The sequence below is a fragment of the Myripristis murdjan genome, chromosome 5, assembly GCF_902150065.1.
Source record: "Myripristis murdjan chromosome 5, fMyrMur1.1, whole genome shotgun sequence".
Lineage (NCBI taxonomy): Eukaryota > Metazoa > Chordata > Actinopteri > Holocentriformes > Holocentridae > Myripristis > Myripristis murdjan.
Window position 1 is genome coordinate 26,224,288 of NC_043984.1, and position 19,321 is coordinate 26,243,608.

Sequence of the window (19,321 nt, forward strand, 5' to 3'; positions counted from 1 at the left end):
TATTTTCATAAATGAATGTTGCCATGGTGATATTCCAGATGGTGAAATGTTTGTTATTCTGCACCAAACTGTGCATGAAGCATAATTACTACTACCTCAATACAACTGCAGCCAACTTTAAACTGCACAAATGTGTCCAGCATGGATCTGACCAGTCCACCAGCCAGAACACTGGACACACACTGTCATGTTTCCCATGGTGTCCCATCAAGCCCAGTGACCAACCAGCATCAGTCACAACCAGTGGACCAAATAATGTGTTGCATGTCTAAGCAGCCTGCAACAGCTCACCAGTCACCAGCTGAATCACCAGTCAACACCTGTAAGCCAGTGGAAGTGGACCTGCCACAGGTTAACCAGTCACATGACCCCTGCAATCCACCAAAGGCTGATGAGACAGATGACATGGAAGCTAACTTTTAACCAATCAGTACTCCTTTATTTTCATGACACGAACATGAATATAAACAATCAAATCAAGTGTCTCTGTCATCTCCAAATTTACAAATATATACCTGCATTTTTAAAAGATGTCTAGCTGCACATATCAATACAGCAAAGTTGCTGGTTTTAGCTTTGTTAAGCATCATATTAACAGTTTATGATGATTATCAACACAAGTAATCGCCTCTCCGTGTATATCATATGTCACGTCTAAATCTACTTTCAACCCTGCCAAGACATATGAATTTTACAATGTTTGCAGGAAATCAGTATGACTCTGGACAATATGACTCTGGGCATGGCTAAAATACACCACACCACAGACACAAACACAAATAGCTTAACATATAAATGTGATGCATTTGTGAATTATGGTTTTCTTCTGATTAGAGTGGGTGATAGAAATGGAAATGATGACAGATCTGTTGGCAGCAGTTTCAAATATTGTTGGTGAGTCCAGCTTTCTCTAAACAGAGTATTCATTTGCGGCTGTATTTTAATCTTCTATTTTTTATTTGTTTTTTTTGCCAGTACCTGCGCTTACATATTAGCCTGCTTGTAAACCGACAAAGCTCAGTCGGTTTTATTATAGAAAAAAAAATGAAGGCATAGTTACAAATTGAAGAGAGAGAGAAAGCGAGAGCGAGAGGGGGCGTTCATGTTCACGTGATCAACACGCGTCACGACGTCACGCGGAAGTCATTCTGCCAAGATGGCAGCGTCCTTGATAAGCATGTTTTGATTTCAGAGGAGTGTCAAACATGAAGCACACCGGCAATTCATGATCGACACGGCTGACGAGAAGCTGACAGGATAAGACTTTGAAAGCGGAACATGGAAAGAAGGGAGTTCGTCGCGTCCCTTGTGGTAAAGTGACGTTTTTCTGTAGATAATGTAATCCTCTTAATCTTGTCAACCAACCAGCCAGCCCACCCCTGCTTTTAACTACTTGTGGCCATCACCTTAAATTGTTACATGCATTTAAGGGCACCCTTACAATTAGTTCTATATTTAAAATAACGAATATGTTAATGTTTGCTACATTTTTTCAGTCCCCATGCAAACAGCTGATCCTCAAAGAACAATAAACTAATAAACCATTATGTGAATACAGCATACTCACTTTGAATCTGAGCACACACAAAACCAAGCTTGAACAGTCAGCATGGAAAAATAAATGAATAATGAATAATAAATAAATACTCTGACATCATGAAGTTGGGGGATTGGTCAAAATATCCATTTGCATGCTGGAAGTCAGGACTTTGTTAATGTCACTTTATTCCAGTATGATTGTCACACGGCAATAGATGTACAAAGAGCATGTAATTTGGCACGACTTCCTCCTTGGTGATTTTATTTCAGTCGGGTTAGAGAATGAATGCCGCTGGTGTGTGATCGCAGTGTGTACCTGTACAGTAAACGTCACGTCCTTGTCACGTCCCAGGCGGGAGGCTGTGCGGGGATGTGCGTGGATCTGACCCTCTTCCCGCTGGACACCATTAAGACCAGACTGCAGAGCCAGCAGGGCTTCAACAAGGCGGGGGGCTTCAGGGGCATCTACGCCGGGGTCCCGTCCGCTGCCGTCGGCTCCTTTCCCAATGGTAAAGCGCTGTTTACACCATGTTATTCCCTTACCTAATGATATATAAAAAGTTCAAACGCTATTGTAGCCAACACCTGACATAGACCAGCTGACATTGTCTTCACAATGAATGTCACGGAGCGGCATAGTGCTAGCTAGTGTTAGTTGTCAAGCTAGCAGAAGATATAGATAAGAAAAGAAAAGATAGAAATAGAAAAGATATTTTTTGTTTATTTGCGAAAAACCGAAACTATCCAGGCATGCAGACCCAGACGGTAGCAGCGGCCTTTTCGGCAGTATGATATGTACAATATACTACTATCTATTTAATATATTATACAGATAATGTTAGCTGAAACATGTAGTGGCTTCTTCTTCCAATTCCGCTACGCACCCTGGTGGTGTGGTGGTGAAGTGCAGCCATACTGTCCAGTCTTCACGACAGAATATGATGCATTCAGGTCTTTTGGAAAACAAATTTCTTTTAGCCTATTTATCTAATTAATGTAAATAATACTCATTACATTAAAAAAATGCATTATTAGTGATTAAGTAATGATTTTCGGTGATGTGACCCCCAGAGATGTATGATTTTAATGCTTGCGCGGGAGCTCAAGCCACTGTTTCTGGGAGCTCAGCCTCAACTTGCTCCCACATAATTTGAACCCTGCCAAAACAGTGACACAACACACAAGTAGCACAACCAATCTGCTAATCCACATCCAGAGACATCATAAAGTCACTTTGGGTGTCGGAGCGACACCACCTGCATCCTCAAGCGCAGGAAAAAGTAGCATTAAAATGTTGCACCACACCCTATTTCCCGTGCATGGTCAAACTCTATTACCAAAGCCACCGCACTCTTCATATGAAACAGTATGATCATGATATCCCCCTGCAAAAAAATGCATTATGAAGTATTTAAAGTATTGTATTGTTTGCACTGCATCATATCATCGTGACAAGGCTGAATCGTATTGCACCGAATCACTGGCTACTTAAGATGGATTAAGATGCATCATCTCGTTGAATGTGTATTGAGATGTGTATCGAATCAGTCTCAAGGTCCTGTAAAACTGTCTATGTACATGTGGATGTGGTTACTGGACACAGACAAGTGGACAGGGATGCGCATGAAAGACATGTTTATAGTTTGTGTCTGAATGTTGATGTCCATGCACTTGTAAATGCAGACAGTCTGTGTGGGGTCACAAAATCTAGGAAGCACACAGACAGGCAGGTAGTGACAAAATTTTTTATTACACTCACAGACTCACAGCATCAGAAAGTATAAATCCTAGCTTCAGTGTGTTGAGATGCACACCATTAGTTGTGAGTAAGGACAATTGTTCCCCAAAGCTAGAACCAGAGAACCGAGACTCTTTTTTTGTTTGTTTGTTTGTGTCATTAAGAGACAAAATTTGGAGCTATGTGGTTCTCAAATCCACCCTCAAGTAGGCTTGGGTTGGGTGGAAAGAGTTTAGCTTGAACATCCTAAAGGTTTTTTCTTAGTGTCATTGTAGTGCGGGCAGTTACAATACATTAATCATGAATTAGGGACTGACATTTGATTTTGGAATTTGTGGGTTTATTGCAATATGATTGTTTGGTGCATGGATCAGCTTTGCGGGTTACAACCGTATTAGCTTTATTACACTGAATTGTTTCATGCTATGAGATACAGACTTCAAACTGAGCCACTCACAGTGAAATTACCTCACACACTGACATTCATTTTTCATAGGGTTTGTTTCTTGATGCCATCACTAAGAGAGTCTTGGTTCTTTATTTTCTAGCCATGGAGGGGTAATTTGGTCATGTTTATTTATACAGAGGCACATTTACCTGAATATAATGCAGATTAATAGAGATTTTCAATTAAAGGTAGACTTTATGGGGGTATTTGTTTTAAAAGGACACTACCAAGGTGGAATCTGAATAAATGACTGCTGTTCTGGGTAAATAAGACTGTCTTTTAAAGGTTAAAGGTTAAACAAAGATCTTGTGTCAAGACTGCTGTCTGTACGACAGGATCGCTCAAAAGACTTACCCTTCAGTCTGTTCATTTGTGTCTGGTTTATAATCAATACACCGTGCAGTCAATGTTGATACTTGCATCAGCCAGTATGTTACCCCCCCTAGGCCCGAGCTCTTGGCTTCTCTCACATTTATATGTTAATGAACATATTGGAGATCAAGAGAGAGTGAGCTTGAATGTCACAGTCAAATGTTCTCTGCTGCAGTTTGCTAATGAATTCAACACCTCCTGACGCATGACTCTGTGTTACTAGTTGGAGTTAGGACTGAACTCTTTTTGTCTGGGACACACATCATTGTCTTAATTTCTACATCTATTGCGCACACACACACACACACACACACACACACACACACACACCCCTCTGCTTTTCCCCTGTCAGTGGTAGTGAGGGATATTAATTGCTACATACAGGTTGACTAATGGTCCTTAAACAGCTGTGGTTCTGCTCGGTTTCAGCTGCTGCTTTCTTTGTCACCTATGAGTGTACGAAGTCCCTGCTCGGCGCTGGAGGACCGCTGGCAGCACCACACGTAGCACCTGTCACTCACATGTTGGCTGCCTCCCTGGGAGAAATAGTAAGTCCCATGTCTTCTTCCTGTCCCCACTGTCCTGTGGATTTGTACTCTTTTTTTTTTTTTTTTTTCACTCTGCCAATAGAGCCTCAAGTGAAGACAAGTTTCTCTGTAATCCCTTAATCATTCTTAGACGCTTTATTCTTAGAAAGCCAACAGCCTTTTAGTCGTATGCACTCATTGCTATTTCCCTCTTTGCTCATGTTCTTGTTCTCATTCCCTGCCATTCTAAGTTCCACAGTGAGCACCACCAGCGCGGCTCTTAATACGATTGCCCTGCGAATTTCACAGACAAATATGCCAAGGGGAACGGCAGAGGGGTGTGTGGGGTGGTGGCGGTGGTGGCTTCAGAATGTGGTTTTGGCTTTGGGCCCCGGGGTCCAGCTGGGTGAGTTTAGGAGCCTTTCTCAGCACTGTCCCAGCATTTCCCCCACCAGCTGAGTAAATAAGATCTCATTACTGCCTATTGACTTATCTGCTTTCCCAGCTCAGGCCCCCAGGCTCTGCCAATTTTGTCAGGGGAATTTGGGCCTGAAACTGATGAGGAGCAGCGCAATTTCCTCAGCCTGTCCTCTCCCAATCACTCGCAGTGAACCACAGAATCCAAGCTCCTATGGGGGCTGTGGGTATTCACATTGGCATGAAAAGGGGGGAGAGGGATTGGGGTGATGGTAAGAGGGATGCCCCCTGCTAAACCGCCTTGGCTTGCTGCAAAATACTAGGTTTTCAGTATTCATGGCTTTTGGATGGCTGTAATTTCCCCGAGTTTTGCATGTTTATGAAATGGGATTTTTCCACGTGGGTGGGTGTTCACTGTTTTTGAGTATTCTGCGTCTTGGGTTCTGTGACTGTTGAGAACAAGAGTGCCACATTTCATGTTGGAACAAACTGAATAAGGCCTGTATTTAGTCTTGTAATCCCTCCTCACTCTGTGTCTTGCACTCCAATTGTCCCAATGAGTGTATTAGTTACTGCAAAATGGGGCATATCCATCACAATGTGTGACTTTTTCAACTTTTCATCTGTAGCGTATTCTAGATGAGTGTGAGAGGTGAGGCTGAGGTCGAGGCTACCTTTAACCCCTTTCCCGCTGACAGGGATTTGAGCACATCAAAGGCAGAAATCCTCAGAGTGGAGCTGAGCAGAGCAGGGGCGGTATCCCACTGCATTCTGGCTAGCGGTTGCGTCTTGTTCAAAGCAAGTAATCTTCAGGCTTAGCCATGAAAGGCCTACCCCAGGACTGCCCTGAGTTGGATGCAAGGCCTAAACATCCACACGATGATGCAACAGCTCCCACATATGACTCTGTTTCAACATTTTCCCTGGTAATTGTTTTAAATTAGAACCAATTTCACAAAGACACACACAAAGAGGGACATTTTCTCTATTGTGTCTTGTGGGTCATGGTTCACTTGTTGGCATTTTGATTCAAGAATGATTTTTTTTTTTGTTTTTTCGTAACAATTCAGTTTGAGTTTGTAAACCGCGATGCAAGTTAAACGATTTGGTGCCAACATCATTTATCAAGTCGAATGACCTTTCTCTTCCCAAAATTTCAATATCAGTATCAATTAATAAACATATGCAGTAATGAAATGTTGCAGATCAATTCAGTTGACTTGGCAAACTTTATAATCAGTGCATTGATGCAATGATTGATGTAATAATCTGAATTTTTTTTCCCAAAATGCTTTCTCCATGGGCCTACAGGTTGTGGGGAGAGTGGGGAGATGTATGGGAGTTGGTTCAAACTAAAGCTGTAAGCTATTTGACCAGAACAGGCATCATTACCAGCAAATTCAGAAGCCAATCCTGTGTATCCTCCAGGTTTAAGCCTATAGCCTCTAAAGAAATATATGCCTCACTAGCTGGCTCTGTATCATCTGCTCTGTGACTGAGGAGGCTGACTTCCTGTTTCAGTAGAATTTAAATAGAGAGTAGGTACGGTTCTCTTATTCGCTGGCATTTAGTCTGTGTAGTTCAGGAATTATGATGGTTTCACACTCATGAAATAATACAGTAGAAAGCAAGTACAGGTACACATACACATATACACTATACACACAAACACACACTGGTCTTCTTTTCCTATTTCCTACCTCAGGTCCTTCCTCAGTCCCTACCTGCAACGTGTGAATACAAATCAGATTTCCGTCAACACAAATGAAAACTCCAGATTTTCATTAGCATTGTGTTTCATTTTCTATTCTACAGTCTTTGTTGTAGTCTGGCAGTGTAAGACAGGGTCACTTGTTTCCATTTTCTTTCTCTGTTGCTCGCTCTCCCCCTGTCTCTCTCTTGCTGGGAGCACCTGGCTCCAGGTACGCTTTGACACACAGCAACTTTCAGAAGTGGAGAAACAAGTCACCCTCCTCCCTACATGCACACACAGACTCACGCACACACACACACACTCATACACATACACACACACACACACTGTTATTTTCCCCATGAGTCCATTTTGTTGTGTTTTACCAACTGTGGCCACTCCGCATCCTTCTCAATACAAGTTGTATGAGGCTTATATCTTTTAATCCCCTCCCCAAGACTCCCTGGACAGAGGACACACTCGGCTTGGCACTAACATACAGGACATGGACTTTAGTCAAAGTCTATTATATTCATACCAAAGGGAGATGTAGCTCTTTGCAAGGTATGAGACCAGAAATTCTTGAAAATAAAATAAAAAAGAGCACGTCTGCCCACTTACATCCATGCAATTACAAAATGTTCAGTCCAAAACATGATCATCAGAGCAGATCGGCATAATTTTTGAGCACATACAACAGCAAGCTCCATCACCTTTATAGGAAGTATGCAAAATAGTTGTGACTAGGGTTTGGCAATATGGGCAAAAAACAAATATCATGGTATCTTTGACAGAATCCATCGATATTGATAATGTAATGATAGTGTCGGGATGACTATTGTTGCTTTCATCAGATATTTACACACAACAGATATTTGATAAAGAGTCCTTAGTAATGTGAATATGATGACCAAACAGCTAAAATAATAAATAACAGAACAGTAAACAGAAAAGTTCAGAAAATTGTGTCCCTTTACTGTTATTAAGTGTTTAAAACAACACTTATGATATATCATGGTATTATGATATTCAAAATTCTAGATGATATCTAGTCTCATATCACAATATCACCCAGCCCTGCTTTTTAGAATCACCACAGCTGATGGTAATTGTATAGAGGATTTTCAGCAAATTATTATTTTTTTTTTATCTTAAACATCAATAGTGAGGTTAAATTGAGGGATCACAGGGGCAGAAAGACATAAAACAGAAAAATACAATACGCTGTATGGTGTTGTTAAAATGTCATTTGGAGCCGATGTAATTTGTATAGTAAGACCTCGATGAGGCCATTTTTCTACACCTGGCTTAACCTCTGAGTCAATTGCTGTTTGGCAAAGTGCTCAGGAGGAACTGAGGACAAAGATGGAGACATTCAGAAGTTGCAGAGAGAAGCAACTGGAGATGGACAAGCTGATGAGAGAATGCCTCCGCATGCGTCGTCCTGGTGTTTGTGTGACTGCGGCTGTGGGACGCCCCCATAAAGAATGTATAAGCTGATGGTGTCTGTCAGGCTTGAGCAGGCTGTTATCCAGCCATTAGATCAGATTTATCTTCATTCCCATTCGCCCGACGTCTACCCTGAAAGCTCATTTGTCAAGGCTAGGCGGCGGGTTTCTCTCGCATCTGTAACACCCCCCCTCCCAACACCCCACCCCAACCACCACACGTCTGTAGGAGGATGTACTGGAAAATACAGTGTGACATGACAAGATAGGGGGACAGAGGGAACGAGGGGGAGAAAAGTAGGATTTTTAGGGGAGAAACTGGCAGCCACTTAAATTGGCACAGAGAAATAATCCATGCATCGCCTTCAAGCACTGCCTCGCCCTGTGATTTATTGGCTGTTGTTTCGAAGTGGGAGACACTCGGTGTCCTCTTCTCTTCCATTCTTTTCCTCACCTTTTTTCTTCCCTCCCTGTCTTGCTTTTTCCTTCATCGTCTCTTACGTGACTCTCCCTTGGTGTCTCCAAGGCATTGGACTCCAGGACTGGGCATAGGATCAAAACCCAGCAAGTCTTGGGAAATTGGTTTTGCCACGTTTAGTATGGCTCATAAACATCAAACAGCATCAGCATGTTGTACTGCTGTTCAGAGGCAGTGATGTGGTTTGAAAAAAAATTAATGAATTCTTTTGAACGAGTTAGATGTTCATGTCATTTTTGTTGTTTCTTAGTAGACTTTATTGCTGACATACAAGGTATTTTGATGTTGACATAATTTTTTTTTTTCATAGGGTTTGCCTTTTAATAGGAAGTCTGTATGGCCATAATGGAAGAGTATAACATTTGATGTAAGAGGATCTCAGCATTTGTAAAGGTCCTGTGATGAGTTATTATAATAAAAAAGATCCTTTGAGACAGACTTCAGTGGAATTTAATTTGTTTATTGTTTGTGCTGTTCCAGCCTATTGTTTACACAGACAAAAACAGCTCAGTTGCTCAGTTGTCTTGTCCAGAAAATTGGACATTTTTCCCCGTGCTCCATCCTGCACTTCTTCACATGCGTTGCACAGCTGCTGTTCAAGTGCATTGTTGCAGATTCTCTGTCCTGGTGCTCAGTGCCAATATCTTTAGATGCCAAAAAAATCCAATTAGTTGAGTCTTTATGGGGTTTCAGGAGAAAAGCCCTTAACTGTTGTTCTTGCTTGTATGTTATTCTTACCTGTTGTCTCTCTGTGGTGCCAAATGTTAATCCTGGCCTTGATTGACCGACCACTGTGTCCTGATGGCCATGAGCGGGAAAAGAGCGATGTAGTATAGGAGGACAGGACAGAGGGAGGTAAAGACTCAATCTGTGGATTGATTTGCTGGCCGTGCCGATAATGTGCTGCGAGTCTCTGTTAATTTCCCATTCCGTACCGCGCTTTGCCCATGATTGAGTGTCAGCTTCTTACCTTGTTGTTTGGCGGCCAGTGCTGGAAACTGAAAACACGGTCTGTCATTTGGATTTACAGCGACAGGCCAAGGGAAACTCACAGGCTCCAATCACAGGCAGGCAGCCCCCTAATTAACGCAGCTTGACGACTCCAAATAGCTTGTAAATAAAGATGAATGGCAGCGGGAATTTAAAAGACCGCCAATGAGTTTATAATAGGTTTACAAGCTAGATAGAAGGAGTAAAGCAATGAGAATGAATGGCAAGACGAAAGAGGTGAAGAGACAGACGTCTGTCATCCTGACAGCCACCCACCCACAGCACTCCCCAAAATGTAACAAGTCTGACTTGTACCAAGGGACACCTTAATCTGCCCTCCTGTTTTTGTTTCCTTTTCCCTTTCTCTTGCTTAAAAGTCATAATGGCAAGCTGCCTCTAGAATTTCCATGACAAGCCTTTATAAACCTTATTAATTCACACTTTCTTGGGTCCCACCCCCAGCTTAGTGCTACCTGATTCATCAGCATCATTTTCCCGATTTGTCGAAGGTTTCAAAGATCTCAACTCGCCTTGGATGCTGCTCTCTTTATCCTCTGTCCTCTCACTATCATTCTCCCCACCCCGAGGCGTGCAAATTACTCTCAAATAAACAATGTCCCTAATTTATTTGGTATAATCTCTGGCTCATTCTGCCCTCTCCTCTGCAGTGACAGGAGAGGAGAGCCATCTCCACTCTAGGCCCCCCATCCAATTACATCAGTAATTACTTGTCATAGCCACTTTCTTTCTATTTAGCCTCCTTATTCTGGTCCTTTGGAGAATTGGGTTGGGGAAAACATGATGTACTACATATCATAAATGGTAACCCGGCCAAAGGGAGAGCAAATGAGATATCTGAAATGGATACTGCCAGACTAGTTATCACGAGGAGGGCATGCAGATACCATTTTGGCCTTTTGGTGGTACTGTTGTACCACGGTTAGCTTAGGGAACTGCTAGAGAATGGTCGTACTCACCTGCAATATCAATGAGAATTGCATATTCTCTGACACTCATTTGAGGTCCTTTGTTCTTAGGTACTATAATGCAGTCAATGGCTAAAGAATGAGGCATACAGTATCTGTTTATTGTCTGTTGTCTATTGAAAGAGGCCAAGATTTCACTAAAGCACTCATCCTGTGGCAACGAGTGCTTTCTGCTACAGTGAAGCTCAAAATGTTACTAGCAATTAGACATAATTACAAAAAGCCTGTAGGGTTTTCATAGGAGAGCTTTTTGTGAACTCAACCCACACATGTGCACATGCGTTTGCTCTACAGGCTTCAGTTTGTGATTTAACTTAACTTCCAGCAGTGTTTGACTTCTCCTTCCTTCCTTCCTCCTGTGTGCTTCTGATCTTTGTGGCCATGTTCATTCAGGTTGCATGAGATGCCCTTGGTATTTGGCTGACAGAGGCAACAACAGAGACGATGGGTAGCTTACGAAGGCAAGTCCTCCAACAGCTGTCAGAGTTGCCTACTCCCCCTCACAGAGAATGGTATAAGACCTCTGTACCTTCTGGGGTCCATCTCTGGCACCTTTGGTTGGAAACAAATCCTAGATCATCATGGAAAGAGGGCTTAACAGGAAAGAGGTACATTTCATCTTTATTGCAGTGCCTCCATCTCGCTCTCTCTATCTTTTTCCCTCTCCGTTCGTTGTGATGCTGTGACGAGGTTGGCACTGGCAGACTGGCATCTGTACCACTGAGGGGAATCGCAGCGGGGGGGCAGCTCACCAATTGCTCTGTAAGATTGCTTGCTGTTAGATGGTATTTCCGCTCCAATGCTGGATAAATGGGAAATCAAGTCGCCAGGTGGGCAGCCGTGCCTGCCCGCCTGCCTGCTCGCCTGCCTTTAGGGTGATGGGAGTTTTGGAGCATAAATATTCATGTCCATCTTGAATAGCTGTTGGCAGTCCATATTTTTGTTGACATATGAAGGTTGGATAGGAATTTGTAGCTGGGAGTGGGGTTACAGAGGTTTGCATACCTTAGTCTATCAGCGTGTTTGATGGAAGGGCATATGCTTTGGACACAGATGCACAGTCAACCTGCTGACACTGCGACCTTTTCAGCTGTTGCTCAGGTGCTGTGTGTGATTCGTGATGGTCTCACTATGCTGGTTTGTTAATTGGCCTACAGGTACACAAACTTCAGCGATTGTTAGCCTGTTAGCTTGCTGTAATTGCTTTCCTCAGGCCGTGTCATGTCATGTACGCCTGCCGCTTTCTCTGAACAAACACTGGCTAGCGTTATGTACAACAAAACTCCGCTGTACCTTTTAGCTGCCCTCAGTGTTCAAACATTATTTCCAGGATATTTCTGCACTGAAATACGCCGTGTTTATGAAAATTTGAGGTATGTGCTCAGTTTATGTCATTTTCAAGGCCCTCATGTGCGTGTCTTTGTATGTTGGTGTCTGTAAAACGCAGGTATATATGCGTTTTGTGCTTTTGTACGTATGTTTTTATATGTATGGGGGGGTGAAATCACTAACTAGATGAGTTGTTTGTTATATGAGGTGGGGTGAAGAGTCTTGTAGCACAGACTGTTTTACAAGGCATGTTAAAGGCGGTTTTCTCTCCATCCTGCAGGTGGCGTGCCTGATCCGGGTGCCCACAGAGGTGGTGAAGCAGAGAACCCAGGCTTCCCCCTCCAGCACCACCTACCAGATGCTGCTGGCAACTCTCAGAGAAGAGGTAAACTACAGTCAAAAGTCATTTTTTGTAGTTCCATTTAATGCTGTCACAGGATGATTAAAACAAAAAAACGTTTTCATAATACTTTAATGTGTTGTGTCCTGGGGTTAAATATTCAGAATGCTAACATACACCTACTCATGATCCACGTATGCTACAGTACACACACAATCTACAATTATTCTCTTTTCTTTGAGCAGGGTGTCAGAGGCTTGTACAGAGGATACAGGAGTACAGTTCTCAGAGAGGTAGGATTCATTCGGACATTTTTTCCCCTTTTTCTCACTCTTTTTCTCACTCCGTTTATTTCTCTCTGTCGAGAACGATCCCAAACAAATCAACACAGTGTGTGTAACACCTGCTAAAAACCTTTCACACCCTTGGCACGCCTGTCTTCATATCTTGGCTTCTGATAAAGTTTGAAGAGTTTAGAAGCACATGCATGCTGTAGAAATCAATTTCATGAGCTGAGATTGAGGACAATTACTTGACTCCTTGAAGGCTATGCATTCTTTTGATTGGCTAGAGGAATACTGAGGCTTTCCACTACTTTGATTGAAGGTATTTTAATTTCTCTGGGGCTTTGTTCAGGTTGGAAATATTGATGTTAATTTTTTTCCCCCTCACTTTCATCTCATTCAATTACTTGTGCCAGCTCAAGACCAGCTCCCTCCTATTGGAGCTGCATCTGATTAATTAATGCAATTAGTGGCGTCATAAATGTAGAACAAAACAAGGCTAAATGAGCATTGGGCTGCTTCCTCTTTAGAATTGGGCAGTATGGCAAAAAAGTCATATCACAATATATTTTTTTACGATTCTGGCGGTTTCATGGCATATCACAGTATTTTATTTTATTTATTTTGGGGCCTGGGCTTTTATGTACGGTTGTTTGTTTTAGTGGCATATTCTACTGTCAGGAGTACATAATAAACAACCAAGCAAAAAAAAATCTCATTATGTATGTTCTGAAGGCTTTGATTACTATGGGGTTTGCTTGGCCACACAAAATGATACAAGATATGAAGGAATCAGAATGATTCATGCAACACAATGTTCAGTACTTTTGTTGGTTTGGCAAATATTATAGCCAGCTCATTCAAATGTTAATAAAAACACCATCCATTTTTTAAACATTAACATCCAAAATTTTAAACATTAACTATACCTTTAGGCTGTTAATAATATAATTTTTTCACAAATCCAATTTGTTTAATATACAGAAATATTCATATTTACCTATGGCAAGGTGAAGGAGTCTCAATCACTCAGCCGGGCTGCCTTCATGATGTTGGTACCACTGCCAGTAGCTGGGACCACCTGCCTCTCCTCTCCCAGTCCCCAGGAGTCGAGCACCTCTCTCAAGCCTTGTGCAGTTACTGCTCCGGTGTGGTTGTCCGGGAAATAAGACATCTGCAAGCAGTGGTTGCACAACGCCCATTCATCACTAATGAAATGTACTGTTATGCTGAAGTATGGCTTCATTGTGTGGCTAGACCACAAGTCTGCTGTTGTAGAAAGTGGGTGACTGCACTAACTCTGCTTCCAGCTTGCTTCAGTGTTATTGGTAAAATGCTGGGGTAGCAGTATTTTTAATAGAAGTACTTTTGCCCCAGTAAGACATAGCTGGAATCTAGTGTTTTAATCATTCATTTGAACCCGTCTTTCTCGACCACGTCCTTGAATAGGTGGATTGTTATGGCATTCATAATGTCGCTCCATCATTTGCTTTGCCTGTTACACACAGTGCCTCGAGAAAACGCCTCTTCAAGTGATGTCTGACCCTCTGGTTTCAATGTTTGACTGGCACAACTCCAACAAGTGCAATCTCTTACACTCTTGGTGCTTGGAGTAAGTGCTGTGTGTTATGCTTACCACCGCCGGCAACAACAGTGACTCAGCAAACTTTACAATGTATAGTCTTTTGGCGTATATTGTACTTTTTAAAACCAAAGTAAAGCTTCTAAACAGCAGACACGGTTACTCTGTACGGCACAGGTTCTTCTGTCTTCTGTTCTTCTCTTCATCTCTCTTTTCCTCTCTTAAATGTACCGTGGCGACGGAGCCTCTCCCAGGTATCCACAGACTGTAACGGTAGCTGGCTAGTGTCATGATACTGCAAATATACAATTATTCATGTTAAAAATTGTTTGTGTGCCTCAAATTGCTGTGTGCCATTGTGTTTGTCCCTGTCAAAAAGAGTTAGTTGTGGGTTATTTACTGTTGTGTTTAAGTTATAACAGTTAGTTAGAAGAATACGTCGTTAATAGGATTTCCTTTCAGTACCCTCTCAATCATTTGCCCAGACCATAGTGTTCTCTGCGATGTGCAATACTCTGTCTTTGGTTGCCTCTTGAAGATTTGTTCAGTTATGCACAGGTATATGAAAAATTCATAACATATGGAAAATTAAAACTGGTATACCAGATGAACCAGTATACCGCCCAGCACTCCTCTTTTTTTTCTTTTCCTTTGCTACACCACAAGTGAACAGTATTTACAGTGTATAGAGGTGTATAACTACAGGACAATGGAAAGGCAGAACGAGACAAACTGAGATAGAATGCGGCAAAACAAAAACAACACAGTAAAGGAAAAACACAGTTAAGCAAAAAAAATATATATTTTTTTTTCAGACAGGAATATAGTTGCCACAGTAAACCGCATTTTATAGTTGTATGTGTAGACGTGAATGTTCTGTGTGTGGGCGCTCACCTCTATGTAATGAAATGGCTGCTCCAGTTCTTTGATACATGATCATCTGTTTAATTGCACCTGCACTGCATGATAATACAGAATCAATCTGGTCAAACCTTATAGATCTCTCAGTTTTAGCTTTCCCTGCTCTCTCGAGTGTCAGTAGAACTTGGGAAGAAAATGAAAATGGGAGAAAGAGAGGGAAAGAGGTGTATGAAGGTGACACTTGTCTTTCCATCCTTTTTGGGGAGGTGGGTGAGGGTGTAATCTAGTCCCCACTGCTGTGCTAGCCTGTACTTATTTTCTGCCTCACTAAACTGATGTTATTCACGCAAATTCCATCTGGACAGCTGGGGAAAAAAGGACAACAAGACACTGTGATTTCTCCGAGGGGCTCTGAATAAATGAATACATTTCGAGGCTGGTGCGCGGCCCGTGTGCATACTAACACTGGCAGATGAAACACAGCGGCGGCGTCAGGGTTTTACGGCACAGGAACAGCAAAGGAGCGGCCAGGAACCTCTGTGGCGATTGGCTTTGACGTGTGTCAGGAAGGTAATTCATTTCCTCCCGGCCTCTGCCTCGGTCCGCCTATCTCTCCTCTTTTGGCCAAGCGACCCTGTCAAAATAAGTTTGTTTATGTGGTGTGGCGCAGCTCGGCGGCCCCCCCCACACCTTTCTGGCCCACTAATTGGGGTCCTCTCTGTGCTGTATATTCATTAGGCAGCCTTCAGAAGGCATTTCTGATGTGTCTAATATCACACTAGTGCAGCATGGGAGTGTAGACCATGGTGGGCAGACTGGACTGGACTTGTAAAGTAGAGTGGAGGCGTTACTTACATGAACACAGTCTTTTTCACATTGTAGCACCAACCCACATCCAGATCAGTGTCGCTGCCTGCACAGGTTTCAAATATCTTTAGTGGATTTTACACCGCGCAGCTGAAAAAAGGTCTTAGGTTTGCCTAAAAATACTGTACTCTGTCAGCTAAGAGGCGTTAAACACTTTTAGCCTTTGTACCACATTAATCTTTACTGTGGTCTCCCCATCCCTTAACAGAAACTGCCAAGTTGTGTGCTGAGTAGGCAAATCTTGGGTTCCGGCTGGATAGAGCATGAAATCAATGAGATTCAGATTGTGGTGAATAAAGCTGCTTGGTCAAAAATTGCTTAATTCACCTGAACAAAAAGAGGACACAGAATTAACATCAAAAAGACTTTGTTTAGGACTTTCACAAAGAGAACTTTTGCTTGCAAGAACTGTATCTGAGTTGTTCTGTTCAGTGTCTAGGCATTCATGTAAGCCCTGGATCAACATTCAGTTAGTCAAGTATTCCTTGTATGGAAATCATCAAATACACTAAAACATAGGGCGTCCCAGTGGCTCACCTGATCGAGCGTGTGTGTGTCGTGTCAAGGTTAAGTCCTAACGCAGCGGCCCGGGCTCAATTCCAAACTGAGCTGTTCGCTGCATGTCATCCCGTCTCTCTCCCTCGCCTATCCTGTCTGTCTCTACTGACACTCTTGAAAAAGCAGAATTGCTGAGAACATAATCTTAAAAAAAAAAAAAAAACTTAAACACTAAAACATATTTTTGAGATGTTAACTGATATCTCTGTGTTATTTGAGATAGAGGACAACAATACTAGGCATTACCTTCACATATACTTACATTGCATTTTGAATAAGTGGGGAAGGCAGAGAGGAACTGAAACTTATGGTCACTCTTCATGTGGAGCTCCATTTACTGTGCACCATCTGATTGTATTTGTCATTTTGGCAGGATCCCTAATTTCAGCCCCCGCTCGCTCTTTTTGATAGCATCACCTTTTGCCACTAGATGGCATGCTAAGATTAGCGCTACCCAACTCCAATCCGTATGCCTGATTTTTTTTTTTTCTCTCTCTCTTTCTCATTGCACTCCTATCCCTACTCTCCCTCCGCTTTTTCCTCCTGTCCCCTCTGCTCCCCCACCTCACCAAGCCAGCTCCATGACATTTATGAGCAGCAATCACCCCAGTGAAAATTATAGTTTTTTTTTTGTTTTTTTTTTTTGATGGAGTGCCCCATATTTTTGGCTCCAGAATGGTTTGATGTGATCTAGGATTTGATCTCCACTTCACCAATTTGCAATTTGAGTAATGAGTCTCAGTCAGGTTATTAGATGGCAATTTAGTATTGGGTGGTACAGGGACTGGGCTGTGATAGGTGTAAGTGAAGCTGACAGTCTCTGACACGGTGGACTGAGGAGCCAGGAACATCCTTTGATTAGTATATAGCATTTGATTTGCATTTGATTAGCACATAGCATACGGCCACACTACTTCACTTTTGATATGCCTCTCATTATTATATATTACTGTGCTTTGTGTACACAGTATGAGCAGGCTAAGTGTGAAAGAACAGTATTGGGAGGATAAATATGTCCATGGTCTTCCTTTCACCATTACTTAATTAATTTAATTTAATTTAATTTTACTTTTTTATTTTTAGCTACCCTCTGAAACAGCCTCGTAGCATTTCCATCTCACACCCCAACAGATGGGACCTGGCAACCCAAGGTACAGGATCTCGCAACCTCAGACAGGGCTTATGAAACACCTCTCCGTCCAGGCTGCTTCCCACCACACTGCACCTCTTACTTCCTGTCTGTCCCTCTCTCCTTCAATCCTTATTTGATCCCTTCTCTGCTCTCTCCATCAGGGGGTTTGGCTGGAAGGAAAGACTCGCTGCCTTGGGCTTTACCTGGCACTAACACACCAAATCACATCTCTCCAAGTCTGACATGTTGGCACTGGTTAGCTGTTTGGTTTACAATTTATTTTAAGTATATTTACTGATCAGTTTTAAAGTGCGACTTGGTCTGGCTCCCAGCTGTTTGCCAATGCACAGCCTCAGATCCTCAAGCAGGACTTTTCTGGTCACTCCGGTTGTTTCAGATGAAGCGACAGAGTTTTAGGCGCTGGAATCACCTGCCAGAGATGCATATAGACTAGAATCAGTATCATCACAAATCACAGATTAAAGTTGAAATCCACTTTTCACACATGGTTGCTGCTAGCACTTTGGAATTCACCCGGGTTTCTCTAGCTAATCTGTCTGTATCTGTGTATGTCTTAGATTTCCACCGCACATACAACAGTGTGTGTGCTTGACTGGTTGGTTTATAGTAAAAAGGCCAGAACAGAATCCAGCGAACTGATTGATAGTTTGGACATTTCTGAATAGCAGAGGATGGAGAGATTCTCCTAGCGATTGCAGATGTGCACATTTCAGTCTTACCATATTCCACTAAATACACTGATATCATATGTGATATATTAATGAGAAAAAAAAAACAAACAAACAAAAAAAAAAACAGTATGGATTTCAGCTTAAAACCTGTTTTTACTAGTTTGATGTTTGCTTTTATTTTGATGTTAAAGTGCTTTCTAAACTCCATTATTTTACAACTGTGTAACACAAATGTATATATTATTGTTAGGTATATTTTTTACTATTAGAAGTATTATTATTATTAGTAGTAGTAGTAGTAGTAGTAGTATCATCGTTGTTGTTGTTATTATTGTTGTTATTATTATTGTTATTATTATTATTATTATTATCGATATTGTTATTGTTATTGTTGTTTTTATGGTCACAACCCTTAACTCAGAGATAGTGACTTGTGAACAATGACTGAAACCCCTTAATCTCTCTCTCTCTCTCTTTCTCTCTCTCTCTCTCTCGCTCTCTCTCTCTCTCTCTCTCTCTTTCTCTCTCTCTCTCTCTCGCTCTCTCTCTCTCTCTCTCTCTCTCTCTCTCTCTCTCTCTCTCTCTCTCTGTCTGACAGGTCTTTGGCCCCCCAGGGCCCTAGTCTAACCTCCACCCCAATTTGTTTGAATTCCCTTGTTGTTTACCTTCCTGCTCAGCCTTAGTCACACTGGATTCTGCTTCTGCAAGGTGGAACAGTGTGTGCGCTTGTTGGTGTGTGTGACAGTAACCATGCGTTTCATGATCATCATTTCCTGTGCGCAAAGGTCTGACTGGTTTACTTATAAGTGCAATGATTTTACACATGTGTTCATTGTTGTGTATACACCGAGTTGCATTTGTCGGAGTCCATTGACAGCTGTAGTGAGGCTGGTGGGGGGTTCTGTTTCATCGTCTGTGGTATTAAGGTCAAAAACCTCTCAACAGACGTACAGCAGAGCAGAGCTGACCCTTCTATGGCCCTTTTTGGAAAGGAGCCACTTTTCGCTGTCTGTGACGCAGGTTCAGATGGGAGAGGTGAG

At 42.3% G+C, this 19,321-nt stretch overlaps 1 protein-coding gene across 1 annotated transcript in view; it reads left to right on the top strand.

The window, feature by feature from the left end:
* Window positions 1–1,130: 1,130 nt before the first annotated feature.
* The window catches only part of slc25a26 (solute carrier family 25 member 26), a 56,541-nt gene continuing 38,350 nt past the window's right edge, over window positions 1,131–19,321 (top strand). The window contains exons 1-5 of the mRNA XM_030051364.1: window positions 1,131–1,311; window positions 1,892–2,048; window positions 4,527–4,645; window positions 12,246–12,350; window positions 12,551–12,598. Of these exons, the coding sequence (XP_029907224.1) occupies window positions 1,279–1,311; window positions 1,892–2,048; window positions 4,527–4,645; window positions 12,246–12,350; window positions 12,551–12,598 (462 nt within the window). The 5' untranslated portion in view covers window positions 1,131–1,278. The remainder of the gene's footprint in view (window positions 1,312–1,891; window positions 2,049–4,526; window positions 4,646–12,245; window positions 12,351–12,550; window positions 12,599–19,321) is intronic.